Below are 19,791 nucleotides of genomic sequence, written 5' to 3'. Positions count from 1 at the left end.
ATTACACGCAAATAATAGTCTATGTCTGGATTTTACACGGAGCCATTGGGGAGAATGGGAAAACACCCACAAGCAAATGCGGCGGTGTTGGCTTTGTTTAGATTCCATGGACTGAAACCCGTTCATCTCCAGAGCAGCCAGATATTAGGTCCGCCAGGGAGCAAATGATTGCTTCTACAAATATAACTGATAATCAGAGCCTCTCCATCGCCAAAACACACTCCGCTCAAGAGTTCATCCAGTCACAGGGCTCCAAGCACTTGTCATCCTGCCCAGAAAATGCCATTTTTCTAACCTTTAGCTGTTAAAGTAGTTAAATGCTTACCCCACACGCTTTCAAACTATAAAGTGCTATAGAGCTGTGGAGTTTATTATAGTTTTCCCTCTGAGGGTGCAAAGATTATTTGGTTACGGATGGATTTCAATTAAAGCTAATTATGTTTGCTGTCACATGACTTATAATAAGTACTTTTATGGTAGTATTTTGTCACTTTCAGAGCTTCATAGCCATAGTACCTGATTACTTTCATTATACGGAAAAGACATTCTGATAAAATCTTTTTGTGTTTTACAGAAAAGAAAAAAAGTAATATGGATCAGGGGTATTTGTTACTAAAACAGAAAGAAATTAGTTACTTTAACTAAAAAAGTGAATCTGAAATTATATATATATATATATATATATATATATATATATATGTGTGTGTGTGTGTGTGTGTGTGTGTGTGTGTGTGTGTGTGTGTGTGTGTGTGTGTGTGTGTGTGTGTGTGTATACACTTTAAATGAAAACACAATCTAAAAATTAATAAAATAAAATATTTTTCATATATTATTTTTAAAGTAACTATATATATATGTGTGTGTGTGTGTGTGTGTGTGTGTGTGTGTGTGTGTGTGTGTGTGTGTGTGTGTGTGTATAATTTAATAAAATAAAATAAAATCTTTGATCTTTGAGTGTGTATGTGTGTGTATTTTTTTATTTCACATTTATTTTTTTAAGTAACTATGTGTGTGTTTGTGAGTGTGTGTATTATTTTATTTATTTCATTTTTTAAGAAACTACATGTGTGTGTATAAATAATTTTATTTATTTCAGATTTAAGTTTTTAAAATAACTGTGTGTGTGTGTGTGTGTGTGTGTGTGTGTGTGTGTGTGTGTGTGTGTGTATTATTATTTTTATAGTAACTATATATATATGAAGTTGACTTTTTTGTATTTTATTTCAGTTAATATTTATTTGTATGTAGTTTTAGTGAACAATAATTTGTGTCAGAAATAATAAACAAGTATTTTAACAAAATAAAATAAAAATCTTTGATGTGTGTATTTTTTTATTTCACATTATATTTTAAGCAACTATGTGTGTGTTGTGTGTGTGTGTGTGTGTGTGTGTGTGTGTGTGTGTGTGTGTGTGTGTGTGTGTGTGTGTGTGTGTGTGTGTGTGTGTGTGTGTGTGTGTGTGTGTTTGTGTGTATTATGTTATTTATTTATTTATTTTATTTATGTTATTTATGTGTGTGTGTGTGTGTGTGTGTGTGTGTTTTATTTCATAATTTATTTATTTTTTTAAACTAACTATATGTGTGTTTTATATATATATATATATATATATATATATGTGTGTGTGTGTGTGTGTGTGTGTGTGTGATTTTATTTATTTAATATTTTAAATTATTTGATTTATTTCGGATTTTATTATTTAAGTAACTACATATATATGTGTGTGTGTGATATTTTTTTGTTTCACTTTTTTTGTTTCTTCTTGTATTTCATATATATTATTCTATAAAGAATACGTTTCTTTATGTTAATTAAACATTAGTTTTGGTAATCACAGTGTCAATAATAGAATAGAATAGAATAGAATAGAATAGAATAGAATAGAATAGAATAGAATAGAATAGAATAGAATAGAATAGAATAGAATAGAAGCCAACAAGTATTATTTTCACGTAGTTTAACTTGTACTAAAATACCTAAAACAAAAACCTAATAAAAACTTAATTACTACAACATTTAACTACAATTAAAATAAAAATCAGAAAACATAAAAATAAAACTATTTCAAAATAACATAAACAAACCACAATAGTATCTCAATGATACTAAAATACCACTGGTATGGATTTGGATCTGTAATGACATGAGGGTGAGTAAACAACACTCACCTGTCCCGTCGTCCACATTCTCCACCTCCATGACCTCTGTGTTGATTCGGCCTCGGAAGAGGTAACGAGGACCCTCAGTGGCCGTCTTACTGTTTTTCAAACGCCTGTATGAGAGCGCAGCACAGAACCGTTGCTTTAAGCTTCTCTGTTATCTCATTAAAAACCAACACAGCTGGCAGCTGAAAGATTTGACAGGTGAAAGTGAAAGCTCACCTGTTCTTCTTCTTACAGTACACCAGCAAGTTGTCAAAGAGGAAGAAAATGCGTTCCTGGATGTTCCCCGCAGAGATCTTCAGCAGAACTCCCTGCATGAGCATCTCCGTACAGCTGTCTGTGATGTTGGAGCCCTGAGAGTGGAAAACAGAGCAAAAAAACATTATGTGCCAGAAACAAAATATACTTTTTACTTCAATGTTTTCTATATCAAAAGAAACTAAACTAAACTAACAAATGTGGTGATAGAGTTAAAGTTATTTTATTTAATTTTTGACATGTTTTCTGTTTTTAATTAATTTAGTTTTTTAAACATGTCTATATAGTTTTTATTATTTTTATTTATTAGTTTTAGGTCATTTAGTTTTATTTACTTCAAGTTAAATTAAACAAAAAAGAGAACATTGTCTTGGAAACTAGCTGAAATTAAAAACTAAATGTTTAAATAGTTTGTATTTTATTTCAGTTAATGTTTGTTTTGTTTCAATTAACACATTTTAGTTTTAGCTAACAATAATTTCTGTGTGAGAAATAAAAGTTTTTTTTCTTTAATAAAAAAATTATTAAATTAAATTAAATTACATTAAACAGAAAGCTTGTACTGAAACTGTAAAATTACGGTAAAGCACTGGAACCATTGCTGCCAGTACTTTACTGTTAAATTTACAGCACAACTGTAAAATGGAAACCCGATAAATTACAGTAAATGGCTGTAATTTAAATATAATAAAATCAAATCTGTGATTTTAGTTAATGATATTTTAGTACCATTCATGATTTAATAGTTTTTATTAATATTTTGAATTAGATTTGTTTTGCCATATTTTCCGTTTTTACATTAATTTTAGTTAAAGTTTCAGTAATTTAGCTGTGGGGTCTATATAATTTTTATATATTTTTTTTTTTTTAATTTTGTTTGTTTATTTTAGTAATTTACTTCAAGTAAAACTAAACAAAAATGAGAATGTTGCCTTGGAAACGAGCTGAAATTTTAAAAAAGTTTAACTTTTTTGTATTGATTGTAGTTAATATTTATTTTGTTTCAAGTAAAAAAAATTATAGTTTTCGTTTTAGTTAATAATTTTTGTGTCAGAAATAAATGCTTTTTCTTTAATAAAAATTTAATTAATTTAATTTAATTTAACTTAACTTAACTTAACTTAACTTAACTTAACTTAATTAAATTAAATTAAATTAAATTAAAAATACAATTAAAAATTCAATTCAATTCAATCTGATGTTAGAGTTAATTTTCACATTCATTTAGTTAAAGTTTTAGTAATTTAGTTGTGTTTTTAGTCATTTTTCATTATGTCTGTTTTTTATTTTTTTATTTTATTTATTCATTTGTTTCAGTTTATTTAGTTTTAGTAATTCACTTCAAGTTTAACTAAACAAAAATGAGAATGTTGCCTTGAAAACTAGCTGCAATTAAAAACTGTTTACCTTTTTTGTATTTTATTTCAGATAATATTATTTAGTTTCAAGTAACATTTTTTTGTAATTTTAGTTTTAGTTAACAATAATTTTTACGTGTCAGAAATAAATGTTTTTTCTTTAATAAAAATTTAATGAATAATTTAATTTAATTTAATTTAACTTAAAAAATCTTATGTTAGAGTGCATGTTTTTTAAGTACCATTGATAGTTTTAAATGAGATTTTATTGGCATATTTTACGTTTTCACTTTAATTTTGTTAAGGTTTTAGTCATTTAATTGTGCTTTTGTTTTTTTATAGGTTTTCCTATTTAAAAAATGCCTATATAGTTCTCATTAGTTTTATATATTAGTTTTAGTTCATTTAGTTTTAGTTTATTTACTTCAAATTAAACTAAACTAAACAAAAATGAGAATGTTCCCTTAAAAAACTGACTGAAATTAAACTTTTTGTATTTTAAGTTAATATTTATTTTGTAACTTTTTTATAGTTTTGATAACAAAGATTTCCAAGTGTCAGAAATAAATAAAAAAATAAATAAAATATTAAATGAAATAACAAAAAATAAAATAAAATAAAAAGTGATGTTGCAGCCCTGAGAAAAGATATTTCCATAACTTCCACAAGTAATTTCTTGAAATTATTCCGCCATGTCCTACAGTTGCCATATCAAGTCTTATAATTTCTCCCATTCATTTGTTCGGGCAAGTGGTGCATCCCTTATTCTGCTCTGTCCCACACTTTGTCTTGTTTCCCAGAGTGCTTGGTGCTTGGTCAGTACAGTCTCATGAACACTGCTTCATAAGACCTGCTGTGAAGGACACGCAGCTGCGCAGGAGGTCAAGAACAAAGAGCACCCAGCCGCTTCTGGACACTACTGTGGAAAAACCACTCTCTGATCACATCTCCACCCACAGCCTGTGAGAACAGACAACCTCTTCCTCTCCCCCAATTGCAGAACAATATTAATGCAATGATGCATTTCACATCTGATGGAAGCTGAAGTTCATGATTACAAAGCAAATCTTAAATTCTTTGCTTTCATTTTTACATGTGCGTATGCGTCCCATCAAAGGCCTTGTGGCCTTGTTTCCTGGATATGAAGTAACAGGAAAGCAAAAGGCCAGTAATAAAGCACAGAAGGCTTAAACAGATCCAAAAGGTCAGTTTGTGCTTCATAAAAGCGGTTTTGGAAGGGTCACTGCACTTAGAACAGTACGTACCACTAAATGGCACGCAGAAATTTCACCATAATATTCATTTTTGTCCTCTGAGAAACTTAAAGTGACAGCTCTGGCCACACAGACCAAACGTATATAATTTCTCGCCTACCAGAAGGGTGTGACGGCTCAGATACGCGTTACAGACAGAAACAATCTTGAAATTGTAGATCTTAAAACAAAATTCAGTCAACGTCATTTTCGAAACCCATGTCTGTCTGTTATAAAACATTCCACTATATTTCCCTTGTAAAACCCGACCGCCTGTTTTTCATTCTGCGGTATGTTTTTACAATGGTTGATGTGGACAGAGAAACCTGGCTGGGATCATTTCAACACGCACCCTGAATGCTAAAACAACACGGCCTTTGTTTTGCAAAATTTCATCTTAAAACACAAGGACATGTGCGAGGCTGCTAGGGTCAGATGCGAAAGTCCACTTCTTGGTTTAAAAATAGTTGCGGTCGTTGCTGTTTAATCTCGAAACTTGCAAGACTTGAACTTATTACGACTGCTTACAAATTCATTCACTTGCATTCTTGAATACTATACGGCTCAGTGACTCATGAAACAGATGGGTAAACAGATTCAAAAGGATGTAAGCATCAACGCTGTCCTGCAAAATATGGTTACAAAATCGATCCAGCGCCTGCTGTGAAGTGTTCATTCTGAGATTAGACATTCAACTTTAGACTTTAGTGGTTAACACACTGACCGCAACTGTTAACTCAGTCTAGTGCCACCATGCCAAAGTGACTCACACCTACCACAGTGTCCCATCAGCAACACCCACACTCACAAAACCCAGACTTTTGGACTCTGTTGGGGTCATAAATAAATAAATAAATTAGTACAAAAACAACAACAATATTAAAAATGTCTTGTTTTCCTAAAGTAACATTGTCTAACAGCGACAACTAGTCAAAAGTTAAAGCGGGAGTCCACGTCTTTCTCGCCTCCCCTGAGCCCACTGAGTTTTTAAAGACCCCCTAAAAAAAGCGTGTAGTGGGTTTAGTGGAGTGTAAGTGAGAATGAATGGGGGAAAGTCACGTAGGTCACGATATGATTGGATATGACTGGTTATGTTCAGCTGTGATTGGTTAATGCGATAAATCCTGCCTCTTGTGTTTGTGCACATTCTGAATTCGCAAATCAGTCTTAATGAACAAAATAATGGCGTAAATGGGAAGACTTATTTACAAAGTAAGTAAACAACTCACATAATCAGCTTGGTCAAAATTTGAAGTAAAGTGTCTGTGACTAATATTTACAGAGCTTTGATGGCTGATGATCCGAAAAATTCAAAAATAGTTTACTATTAAAGGAGTAGTTCACTTTCAGAACAAAAATTTACAGATAATGTACTCACCCCCTTGTCATCCAAGATTTTCATGTCTTTCTTTCTTCAGTCGTAAAGAAATTTATGTTTTTTTCAGGATTTCTCTCCGTATAATGGGCTTCTATGGTGCCCCTGAGTTTGAACTTCCAAAATGCAGCTTCAAAGGGCTCTGAATGATCCCAGCTGAGGAAGAAGGGTCTTATCTAGCGAAACGATCGGTTATTTTCTAAAAAAATGTACAATTTATATACTTTTTAATTTCTACACAGAGTACACACAGAGTTAGACTAGACAAGCATTTGAGGTTAAAATGTATATAAATTGTCTTTTTTTTAAATACCATTGAAGTCCATTATATGGAGAGAAATCCTGAAATGTTTTCCTCAAAAAACATATTTTCTTTACGACTGAAGAAAGAAAGACTTGAACATCTTGGATGACAAGGGGGTGAGTACATTATCTGTAAATTTTTTTTGAAATATTTTGTAACAATGTAAAGGTCTTTACTTTCATTTTTTTATTAAATTTCATGCATCCTTGCTGAATAAAAGTATTAAAGAGCTAGTTTGGTAAACCATATTATTCAGCATATCTTCTTTTATGTTCAACAGAAGAAAGACATTTATACAGGTTTGGTGCAATGTGAGGGCGAGTAAATGACGGCAATTTTCATTTTTAGGGGAACTATCCTTATAATTTCCATCAGAAATAAATTGTACAGACCCCAAATCCTCAAACAGTACTGCAACAGTACTTCTTTGGTTTTTCAGCATTTTTTGTATTTAAACCCTTTCCAACAATGATTGTATGATTTTAAGATCCATCTTTTCACACTGAGGACAACTGAGAAACTCATATGCAACTATTACAGAAGGTTCAAACGCTCACCGATGCTTCAGAAAGGAAAATGATGCATTAAGCGACAGGGGTGAAAACATTTGAACAGAATGAATGTACATTTTTTTTTCTTATTTTGCTTAAATATCATATTTTAAGAAGATATTTACATGTTTCCCAAAAGACAAAATAAGTTACCCTGATCTTCAAATTCAAAAAGCTTTCACAGCCTTGGTCGTAATGCATCATGTTTTCTTTCCCGGAGCATCAGTAAGTGTTTAAACCTTCTGTAATAGTTGCATATGAGTCCCTCAGTTGTCCTCAGTGTGAAAAGATAGCATACAGTTATTGTGTAGTAAGGGTTCTGCAAGGTGTATGTAAACTTTTGACTTCAACTGTACATTAATAATATAAATGATTATCATTAACCTTTTATTAAAGTTCTACTTTGCCTTTGATGGACAAAAAAGTCATACGGATGCATACATCAAGACAACATGTTCTTTTTGTTTTCTTTGAACTACCCCTTTAACTACTGTAATTGCTCCATTGTCTAAACTAATTTATGTCCTCGTTGACTTTTTCTATCCTAATGAGTGTGAGTTCACCGCGTCTGTGCCTTTATTTCACCTCTTTCTATCTTTCCCCAAAGCCACCGAGTGCCCCGCTCATATAAAACCTCTCTGGACGGGTACGTTACATAAACGCCAAGCACAGAACCCACACTGCCTGCACAATCACCGCCATTGTTACCCTTGGCCGGCAGCCCCATGCCCAGTCACACGTTATTAAGGGGGAAGTCTGGAGGATGAATGAGTTTCGAACTGCAGTCGACGGTACCTGCTGGTTACTTGATGGGTCACGTGTTGCGTGCGAGACGATGGGATGGGGACAGAACACATCTGCATGTTAGATATAGTTTGTGGTTAGTTTATAGAGCACTTGTGAAAGTATTTCTGCCGTAATCAGCCATCTGAATATGAATAATGGCCGAGTTAATCTTGTGCTATGGTCAAGCGGCCGCTACCGTACAAAGTGGGTCTAATTAAAGGCATTGATGCAAAGAGCAGACAGTGCTGGCATAGTCTAAAGAGCACTCAGCTGAGCTTGTGGGTGGAGGGAGAGGTTGTACGGAGGCTGAACAAAAGCACTGAGTTCAATTGGGTCTTAAGATTTTAGGGTTTCAATAGTTTACATCAAAGATGTTGGAAAAATTTAAAATGGAGTTTTGAGGGTTGGTGATTATAAGACAATATGATTTTTTTTTTAAATAAATAATACTTTTTTATTTAGTATGCATTAAACTGATCAAAAGTAAAGGGAGATACATGTACAATGTTACAAAAATGATATGTCAAATAAATTCTGTTCTTTTTTCTTTCTAGTCATCATAGAATCCTGAAAAAAGTATCATGGTTTCCAAATAACATCCTTCCATCCTTCAGAAATCATTCTATTAGGCTGATTTCATGCTAAATAAACATTTCTTATTAAGTTGTCTATTGATCCGCTATTTAAGCTTCTTTTTCTTCTTCTTCTTCTTCTTCTGAGCCAAAATTGAGTCATTATCTCCTCCTAGAGCTTTAAAGCTACAACCACCAAACTTGGGTCAGACCTTCAGACTGTTCTGAAGTTAGCTGCTATATCTTTTTTAACTGATCTGACTTATGATTTTTGTTAAACAGATGATCAAAACTATGAAAAGTCCCACAGAGTTTTATTGAGGGGGTTAAAACTTTTGAAAAATAAGATCTAAAGAGTGTTTAAGTTGTCTGTCACTAGCAAAACTTAATGACTATCATAGACAACATGCTAACTCATGCTAGCAACATACTAAAACATGTTAGCAATGTGCTAATTTTGATAACAACATGCTAATCATGTTAACAAAATGCAACCAACATGCTAATGTCATGACTCTGGGCTGCAGCTTTTCCCTTCTCCACACGATGTCGCTGTTTCACTTCCTCCCGCACTTTCACTCCCCTGATTGTGTACACCTGTCTTGATTATGTCACATGTTTCTCCCACAGCTGTTCACTATTACCACAGTCTTTATAATCTTCATTCTCCCACCACTCTTAGGAGTCTGCATTGTTTCTTGCCTCTGTTTCCTGTTGGTTTGTATTTGTTACCCTTGAACTCTTGCTCCAGTCTTGCTCTTGTTTATCGTGTCGTGTTGTGCCGTGTTGACCTTTGGTTTTGGTTTTGTTTGTTTATTTGTTTATGTTCATTAAAGACACCTTCCCTGCATTTGGACCCAGACCTCCTCTGTGCTAACGTGACAGCTAATTATGTTAGAAACATGGTAGTAACATGCTAATCATGCTAGAGACATGATAATAACATGCTAACAACAAGCTAATTATGTTTAAAAAATGCTAACAACATGCTAATTATGCTAAAAACATTCTACAAACATTCTAGCAGCATTCTAACAGTTTAATAATGCTAAAAACATGCCAACAACATGCAAATCATGTTAGAAACATGCTACCAACATATTACTAACATGTTAGGACCGCAGATGATGCCAGCCTTGAAACAACATACAGCACTACATAATTTTCCTACAAGTTTGATTACAGCACATAATCATTGCAATTAGTGTTCATCATCTGTTTGATTACACAGTTACTGATTTTAACATTTATATCATATGTACATCGACTTAACATACAGTATTCACCACTAATAAGCTACTAAATATATTGTAGTAGCCTAAACTTTTGTACAGCTGCTTTGCAACTGTCACAAACGGGACGACCAAGAGTGAGGATCCAAATGCAAGGCTTTATTATAAAGATCGTAGACAGACAGACAGGGTCGAAATCACCAGCAAACATCAACAGCGAAGATAATCCAAGAGCGTAATCCAACACAACAGGCGTGGGTCAAAACCAGGTGGGCAGTCCAAAGCAAACAATGAAAATAAAACAAGAAACTAGAAAACTATGGCTAAGACTGGAAAAACAAAACAGAACTATGGCTAGGGAAAAACAACAAGGAAACTAGGAAAACCTGGGAACAAGGAATAACGCTTGGTAAAGTCCGCAAATGCAAATCAATACTTCGCAGTGAGTGTGTGTGCTGAGCTGGCTTTTATTGCAGACAAACAGGAAGTAACCAGCGAAGCAGCAGAGGGAGCAGCAACAGTCTGTGAGGGGCAAGGCTCCCTCTGCTGGCCTGGTGTGACATAGCCCCCCCCCAAGGAGCGGCTTCCAGACGCTCCAAAAAACAAACAGGAAGAAACAGTCCAGGGGAGCGGTGGGGGGGCCAGGAGACTGAGGCAGAACGGGTTGGGCAAACGCCCTCCAGAGCAGAGCTGGAGGCAGAGCAGTCCTCCGAGGTGGAGCAAGAGGCTTAGGAGCCCTCCAGGGCGGAGCAGCCCTCCGGGGCGGAGCAGGAGGCTTAATGACCCTCCGGGGCAGAGCAGGAGGCGTAGAAGCCCTCCAGGGCGGAGCTGGAGGCAGAGCAAGAGGCGTAGGAGCCCTCCAGGGCGGAGCAGGAGGCTTAACGACCCTCCGGGGCAGAGCAGGAGGCGTAGAAGCCCTCCAGGGCGGAGCAAGAGGTTTAGGAGCCCTCCAGGGTAGAGCAGGAGGCGCAGGAGCCCTCCAGGGCGGAGCAGGAGCAGCCCTCCAGGGCGGAGCTGGAGGCGGAGAAGCCCTCCAGGGCGGAGCAGGAGGCGCAGGAGCCCTCCAGGGCGGAGCAGGAGGCGCAGGAGCCCTCCAGGGCGGGGCAGGAGGCGCAGGAGCCCTCCAGGGCGGAGCAGGAGGCGCAGGAGCCCTCCAGGGTGGAGCAGGAGGCCGCATCATGGACTGGGACCTGGGGAGAACAGAGATAGAGGAGGCGGACAGAGCAAGGAGAGAGGTAGAGAGTTCATGGGAGAACGTGGCCTCCATAGCCGTGACCAGGCAGACGAGAACTTTAGGAACGAATTTCGTGGCAGTTCCTGGGCAGACAGAGACTTCTGGAACGGCCCCAAACGCCAAGACAGAGATGACAGGGAGCCTAGGCAGTGCAGGCAGAGTAGGGAGTCTTGGCGGAGCAGACAGAGCAAGGAACCTTGGCGGAGCAGGCAGGGCAGGGAATTTTGGCGGAGCAGACAGAGCAAGGGACCTTGGCGGAGCAGGCAGAGCAAGGAGTCTTGGCGGAACAGGCAGAGCAAGGAACCTTGGCGGAGCAGGTAGAGCATGAAGCCTTGGCGGAGCGGGCAGTGCGTGAAGCCTTGGCGGAGCGGGCAGGGCGTGAAGCCTTGGCGGAGCGGGCAGAGCGTGAAGTTCCGCTATGTACGCCACCTCCGAAAGAGGTATAGGCGCAGCGGACATGCCTGTAGATGAGGTCTCCAGAGCAAACTTGTGGGCAGACTCATGGGCAGAAGAGGCCACTGGGGCGCAGTGTGCAGCCCACACACTCAAAATGGCGATTGCCATAACAGGTAACGCAGTGGGCAGAGGAATGCCCTCCGGGTCAGTGGGTGTGGGGCTTGGGAGCGTTGGCTCTGCGTGACTTGGGAGTGAAGGCTCTGGATGCTCAGGGGAGACGTGACTTGGCAGTGAAGGAGTAGCTATGACCTGACTCGTCATGACAGGAGCAGCAGTGACTTGATTTGGCGTGAGAGGGACAGCTGTGGCTTGGCTTGGCTCGGAGGGAACAGCTGCTTGACTTGGCTCTGAAGGAACGACTGCTGCGACATGACTTGGCCTGACAGGAACAGCAGCTGTATCTTGGCCTGACTTGGCAGGAACAGCGGCTGCGACTTTACTTGGCTTGACGGGAGCAGCAGCTGTGACGTGACTTGTCCTGGCAGGAACAGTGACTGTGACGTGACTTGACTCGGCAGGGACAGCAGCTGTAACTTGACTTGACTTGGTAGGAACGGCAGCTGGTGCAGGTTCGAGAGAAGCAGATATGACGTTCACAGGCAATGGCTTGGTTGACGTGGCGTGAGCAGACGCTGGCTTGGTTGACGTGGCGCTAGCAGACGCTGGCTTGGCTGATGTGGGGTGAGCAGACGTTGGCTTGGCTGACGCTGATAGTAAGGGATCAACTGAACGAGCTGACAGCAGTGGTGGGTCCTCCAAGCTTGATATGAGTCTCTGATAAGTCCTGGAGTGGTGAAAGTCTGATGCCGTAGCCACCATGTTGATAGCAGACTCAATTATGGCGACCATCTTACGTGCAGGTTCAGGCGTGGGGGCCATTTTGTGTGCAAGCTTGGGAGTGGCGGTCCTCCTGGGTGCTGGTTCTGGCATGGCGACCATCTTTGTGGCAGGCTCTGGCGTGGCGGCCATCTTTGCAGCGGGCTCTGGCGTGGCGGCCATCTTTGCAGCAGGCTCTGGCGTGGCGGCCATCTTTGCAGCAGGCTCTGGCGTGGCAGCCATCTTTGCAGCAGGCTCTGGCGTGGCGGCCATCTTTGCAGCAGGCTCTGGCGTGGCAGCCATCTTTGCAGCAGGCTCTGGCGTGGCAGCCATCTTTGCAGCAGGCTCTGGCGTGGCAGCCATCTTTGCAGCAGGCTCTGGCGTGGCGGCCATCTTGACCAGGAACTCAGGAACGGGAGCCATCTTGTGAACGGGCTTTGGGACGGTGGCCATCTTGTGAACAGACTCGGGAAGGGCGTCCATCTTGGGAATTGTCTCAGGAACAGCAGCCATCTTGTGATCAGGTTCGGGGGTGGCGGCCATCTTGTGATCGGGCCTTGGGGTGGCAGCCATCTTGGGGGCAGACTCTGGAGTGGCGGCAGCCATCCTGGGTGCAGATTCTGGAATGGCGGCCATCTTGTGAACTGGCTCAGGAACAGCAGCCATCTTGTGATCAGGTTCGGGAATGGCGGCCATCTTGTGAGCAGGCTTGGGGGTGGCAGCCATCTTGTGAACAGGCTTGGGGATGGCGGCCATCTTGTGATCGGGCCTTGGGGTGGCAGCCATCTTGCGAGAGAAGTCAGAGGTGGTAGATCTCTTGTGAGCTGGGTTCAATTGGGTGACCATCTTGAACGCGGACTCAGGAAGAATAGACATCCCGAGAGCAGATTCTGGAAAGGCAGCCATCTTGTGAAGGGGCTCTTGAAGGGTGCCCATCTTGTGAACTGGCTCTGGAAGGACAACTGTCTTGTGAACAGGCTTTGAAATGGCTGCCATCTTGTGAACGGGCTTTGGGATGGCAGCCATCTTGTGCTGTGGCCTGGAGCTAGCAGATATCTTGTGCTGTGGCCCTGGGCTAGCAGACATCTTGAGCTGAGGCTCTTCTAGTACTCCCACAGTAAGCGGGGAGCCACATAACAACAAAGCATAGTTCATAAAGTCCTCCATTGAACATTTAAATTCCCCCCCAGGCAACTGCGATTTAGTGGGTTCGTTGAGTCCAAAGCGGAATAAGTCCTTCAGCCACACTTCATCATAAAATGATACTTGAAGGGCAAACTTACGAAATTGAAGAACATATTCCTCAATGGGGCGATCTTCTTGACGGAGGAGCAGAAGTTGTTCGACTGGGTCCATGTTGTGATGCTGGTGGTGAATAAAGCCGCTGGATCCGGGTGTGGCGAAGTATTCTGTCACAAACGGGACGACCAAGAGTGAGGATCCAAATGCAAGGCTTTATTATAAAGATCGTAGACAGACAGACAGGGTCGAAATCACCAGCAAACATCAACAGCGAAGATAATCCAAGAGCGTAATCCAACACAACAGGCGTGGGTCAAAACCAGGTGGGCAGTCCAAAGCAAACAATGAAAATAAAACAAGAAACTAGAAAACTATGGCTAAGACTGGAAAAACAAAACAGAACTATGGCTAGGGAAAAACAACAAGGAAACTAGGAAAACCTGGGAACAAGGAATAACGCTTGGTAAAGTCCGCAAATGCAAATCAATACTTCGCAGTGAGTGTGTGTGCTGAGCTGGCTTTTATTGCAGACAAACAGGAAGTAACCAGCGAAGCAGCAGAGGGAGCAGCAACAGTCTGTGAGGGGCAAGGCTCCCTCTGCTGGCCTGGTGTAACAGCAACGATTTGTATTGTGAAAAGCGCTATACAAATAAACTTGAATTGAATTGAATTGAATTAATCATGCTAACATGTTAAATCATGTTATCAATGTGCTAAGTCATGCTAGCAACATGTTATCAACATCTACCTAATCTATTTAAACCATTATGTCAATATGTGATTATCAAATGAGTTTTTAAAGAAATTAAGTAAAAAATACATTTTTATTTAGTAAGCATTAAACTTTTCAAAAGTAAAGGAAAATACATTTTTATAATGTTTTGAGCTTTATTCATCAAATAATTTTGCAAATTGTGCTTTCCAAATATTAAGCAGCACAACTGTTTTCAACAATTATAATTAGAAATGTTTCTTGAGCACCATCTCAGCATATTAGAATGTTTTTTGAAGAATGTGACACTAAACATGGGAGTAATGATGCTGAAAATATAGCTTTGCATCACAGGAATAAATTACATTTTAACATATAATAAAATAGAAAAGTGTTGTTTTAAATTGTAATATTATTTGACAATTTTACAGTTTTTACTGCATTTTTTATCAGCCTTGGTGAGTATAAAATCAGACTTTCTTTGAACAAAAATTTTGAAAACCTAAAAAAAACAAGTCTTTTTAACAAGCCACATGAAAGGAAATCTATTATGCAAAAATCACTTTCATAAGGTGTTTGAACACAGTTGTGGCCGCAGTATGTGAAAACAACTGGTCTATAATGGTAAAAATCCACCCACTCATTTTTTACAATCCCAATAAATCATTAACAGTCTCTCTGAACACACAATTCCAGATTTCTCTCTATGTACACGTCATCATAGAGAGAAATCCCACCCATTTGTGACAATCTCTGCCCTATTAGCATAAAAACAGCCCTGAGTGAGAAGAAGCAGTTCGCCATTACTGTTTTCTTGCTGTAGCTGCTGGAGATATACAATATCAGTGCCAAAGGGGCATTACAAGTGTTGTGTACTGAGATGCACCAACAAATACAAGAGTCTCCATAGACTCCCTCCATCTGAGCCATTGAGAACACTACGGTTAATTGCATTTTCGAAGGAAATGTCCCAGAAAAAATCTGTAAAGTCCCCTATATGTTTAGGGACCAATACAAACGCTTCATGCGCAAATGGCATCTCCAGACAAAGTAAACATCACGTGTTTGTTTTCCAAATTGCCTTTTTGAAAGAGCTTCTTGGCACTCTGTAAGGCCTATGTCGCTAAAAATGATCTGTCGGGTATTCTGTGCAGACTTAGTTCAAATCACTAAGTCTCCTGTACCACTAATAGATTAGAAAGAATAGAGTTCAAGTGGATATTCCCATCATGACATGAGTGTGTGTGTTTATGTGTTTGTTTACCTCCCAGCCCTCAATATGAGACTGCCACTCTTCCAGCACCTCCAGCTTCTCCATCTGCCTTTTAGCCTCATTGATACTTGAGCAAACGGCTTTCATCACCTGCAGCGACTCCTGCACCATCAAGTAGTCATTGTGTTTCTTTGGGGTTCTTTTCAGCAGCTCCTAAACATTCACAGAGAACAAAAAACATCAAGCGTTACATGAAAAGAAAGTGGTATAATTACAACAAAACACGATCGTATCGTGAACAGCTTAACTTTGAAACAAAGCTTGACATCGACTGATGGAATTACCAAAGCTAGTGGCTATGTTTTCTGAAGAATTATAACTAAAACTGTGTTTGTGGTATGTTCAATGTTCTCGCTACTGCAAGACGGGGTGTGTTGAGGAAGATACTAATCTCTAAACCACGTCTAAACACAAGTGTTCTGCCTCATCAGTTTAATTCTGCCGCTCACATTTACATGTCTAAGATAGCTGAGCAACCACAGATGCCTATCGCTGGTATTTAGCGAGAGGGGTCACGGCGGCTCCGACTGTGAGAAGCTCAGTGAATACGCCAGAAATTATGGTCTTATTACACTAGCGCTTGTGGGTGTTTACAGTAAAAGGTTTAAATATCAATGTTTTGGGTTCAAGAACAGCCATGAAACATTAGCAATGAGCCTGGCAATGGATGAAACTCAGAGTGTAAATAATGGCTTTGTAAAATTGTTGTTGATTTTCCATGTAAATGTACAATATAATTTGTAACACTCTTACTTTCCACCAAAAACATGTAGTTTAGTGTCTTACTAGTTGATTTGTATTTGAGCAGTGAGGGTGACAACAGGCACAGCTGGAAAATGGGGGAGTCAAATATATATAGTACATAATGGAATCTATGTTTCCCTCAATGAACTGCAGCTCCCCAGTACCAGCAGCACTCATGTAGCCCCAGACCATGATGCTACCACCACCATGCTTGACTGTAGATAAGACAGTTTTCTTGGTACTCCTCACCAGGGCATCACCACACATGCTGGACACCATCTGAGCCAAACAAGTTTATCTTATAGCCTCATCAGACCACAGGACATGGTTCCAGTAATTCATGCTCTTGTTGTCTTCAGCAAACTGTTTGCAGGCTTTTTTGTGAGCCAGCTTCAGAAAAGGCTTCTTTCTGGGACAAAGCCTATGCAAACTGATTTGTTGCAGTGTGTGGCGTATAGTCTGAACACTGACAAGCCGACCTTCTAGTTCTGCAACCTTTACAGCAATGTTGGCACCACTCATGCGTCTGTTTTTTTAAGCCAGGTTCAGCATCTGACTCACAGAACTTCGCTGATCGACCCTTGTGAGGCCTATTCTGTAAGGAACCCATTTTGGAAAACCTCTGTATAGCCCTGACCACTGTAGTGTAACTTGGTTTCAGGGTGTTACTAAACCTCTAATAGCCTTGGCCATCTTTGTGGAGAGCAACAATTCTAATTCTCAAATCCTCAGAGAGTTCTTTCCATGAGATGCCATGTTGAACATCCAGTGGTCAGTATGAGAGAATTGTACTCAAAGCACCTAATTTTAACTGCTCTAATAGAAGATAAACAAGTTTGTATGGTCCTGTCAAGCAGACAAAAACATAAACATGATAAATAGGACATGTAGCTTTGCACGGTTTAACAACATACTGCTGTTATCACTTAGGGTGTACTCACTTTTGTTGCCAGCTATTTTGACAATAATGATTGTATGTTAAGTTAGTTTTAGAGAACAGCAAATCTACCTTACCAGTCAAAGGTTTGGACAAACTTCCCCTCAAAGAGAATTGGGAAGTTTGTCCAAACCTTTGACTGGTAGTGCATACTGCTATACAAGCTGCACATTGACTACTCTAAAATGTTTCCAAGTTTCATTTCTATAGTATTGTCCCTTTAGGAAGCTTCAGAATGAATGGGGGAAAAAAAATATGAGATGAGGCAGTGCCTTCATCGTGATGTGATTGGATGAGACTGGCTATGTTCAGCTGTGATTGGTTCATGCAATAAATCCCACCTCTTGTGTTCTGCATTTGAAAATCAGTCTGAATGATCAATATAATGGCATTAATGGAAAGACTAATTAAAAAACTAAGTAAACAATTAAAACACTTAGATATAACCACTTTTGTGTCAAAAAAAGACTTTAAATGACATGAAAAACAATCAGCTTGGTAAAATTTAAAGTAAATCTCCTCCCACAGTTGATATAGTTAATGTCTATATTTTGTACTTACTCTCAGGAGTAATGGGTATTTACAGATCCTCTGGATGGGTGCAACCAGGTAGACTTCCAAAGGAACCTCTGTGTTCTTCCTGCCACCCAGCAACATGCAGTTCTTAAGAGATAAACAAGCAAAAGTAGTCAATAAATTACAGAAATTCCTCTGTGTGGTCTTTAATAAAACTCTATACTTGAATTCGATACTAAGAGGGATGACATGTTTCCGCTCAAGGTCACGGCTATAAAATTGCCATTACATCAAATTCAATTACAGCCGTATATTGCTAACATTGAGAGAGTTCAAAGACTTAGGAAGCAGTAAATCTAAAAGCGCTTGCAAAACGACCGTACAGGTTACCAAGATTATCCTTTCAAGAACACCAGAGGTTATATTTCTCTTTTTACATGAACACATTCATTTATAAATTTTAAAATATACATGTTATTACATTGCTAGAGTAAATCCACAACAAAAAGCTTCAAAAATGTAAGTCTTCAGCTTGTCTTTTAATGTATGTATGTATTTTAGTGTTATAGAGGGGTCAGTGCTTGCTTGCATAAAATTACATAGACACAGCGTTGAAGGACACTCCTGTCAGCTCGGCCGGAGGAAATGAATTCGTGTCGGACTCTCCAAGGAGCTCCCATGTATCACAGGAGGTTATAAGATATAGTATTACAAACACACGCCACTAGGCCCTCAGTGTTAGACCTGACCTTGGCCTGGCCCTGTCCTGCCCATTAATGAGCTCTCCGTCCAGAGACAGGAATAGGAAATGTGTCCAACAGAAACATCTTTATTCATGTGTTTTAATACAAATGAAAGGTAAATCAAATCAAATAAAAAATAATCTATTTAACTATTTGTTTAAATAAATCACAGCCTTTAATCCGTATCACAAATTTGTTTTTTATTACGATGTAGATTTCGTGAAAACGACTGTGGTATCTAGTAGACATGAATATTGTAAATTAACTTAAAATTGTTATACGATGCAGCAAGAAGTGTCTTACCAGCAGAAGCGTGCGTACTGTCCTAATCTTATTGAGCTCCAGCAGAAGCCTCTGGGCTTTTTCGTGATTCCCACAGTACTCATCGTAAATCTGAAACCTTCCTCTCTGAGGAGATACAGAGACACAAAAACACACAAAAACACAGCCAGTCACATACAGGAGGCCAGTTCTGCTAAGCTCTTTTGAAGCTGCATATGACTAAGAATTTCTGAGATTTCACTCCTCATGAGGTTTGCCCAGAGGCAGAAGGAAGACTACCGGATCGAATGCTAGCACAACAAAGTAGAGCCTCAATCCCAAAACCACAACGCAGAGTTGTCATTCAAAGTAACCCTGCAGTGTTCCACCCTTGCAAACATGAATTGACCAAAAAAACTACTAATATATATGAAGAGTTTATTTGCAAAAACAGATAACTTTAAAAAAAATAACATACATTTTCAAAAATCATCTTTTTTGTTGTTATCATGTTTTTATTTATTCAACCAGCAAGTTTCTTTTTTTTATTAGAAATTACACAGACGTCTCCCATAAGATAATAAGACGATGTACAAGAGGCATCATTGTGGAAAAAATTATTACTCATCTTTTATTTACATTTGAACAAAAAGTGGCATGTCCAACATTATTCATACCCTTCTCAATAATCAATAGAAAAGCCTTTATTGGCTATTACAGCAATCAAACGCTTCCTATAATTGCTGACCAGCTTTTTTCATGTTTCCACTGGTATTTTTGCCCATTTATCTTTAGCGATGAGCTCCAACTCTTTCAGATTGGAGGGTCTCCTTGCCACCTGATCTTTAGCTCTCTCCACAGATTCTCAATTGGATTTAAGTCAGGACTCTGGTTGGGCCACTGCAAAACGTTAATGTTTTTGTCTGCTAACCATTTCTTCACCACTTTTGCTGTGTGTTTTGGGTCATTGTCGTGCTGAAATGTCCACTGGTGCCCAAGGCCAAG

At 39.1% G+C, this 19,791-nt stretch overlaps 1 protein-coding gene across 1 annotated transcript in view; it reads right to left on the bottom strand.

Moving 5' to 3' along the window:
* The window catches only part of prex2 (phosphatidylinositol-3,4,5-trisphosphate-dependent Rac exchange factor 2), a 157,154-nt gene that overhangs the window by 104,970 nt on the left and 32,393 nt on the right, over positions 1-19,791 (bottom strand). Inside the window, 5 exon segments of the mRNA XM_073830561.1 lie at positions 2,170-2,273; positions 2,383-2,516; positions 15,577-15,738; positions 17,828-17,929; positions 18,829-18,933. Of these exon segments, the coding sequence (XP_073686662.1) occupies positions 2,170-2,273; positions 2,383-2,516; positions 15,577-15,738; positions 17,828-17,929; positions 18,829-18,933 (607 nt within the window).

This window comes from Garra rufa, chromosome 24 (genome assembly GCF_049309525.1).
Source record: "Garra rufa chromosome 24, GarRuf1.0, whole genome shotgun sequence".
NCBI lineage: Eukaryota > Metazoa > Chordata > Actinopteri > Cypriniformes > Cyprinidae > Garra > Garra rufa.
This window is presented reverse-complemented; position numbering and strand designations above follow the sequence as displayed.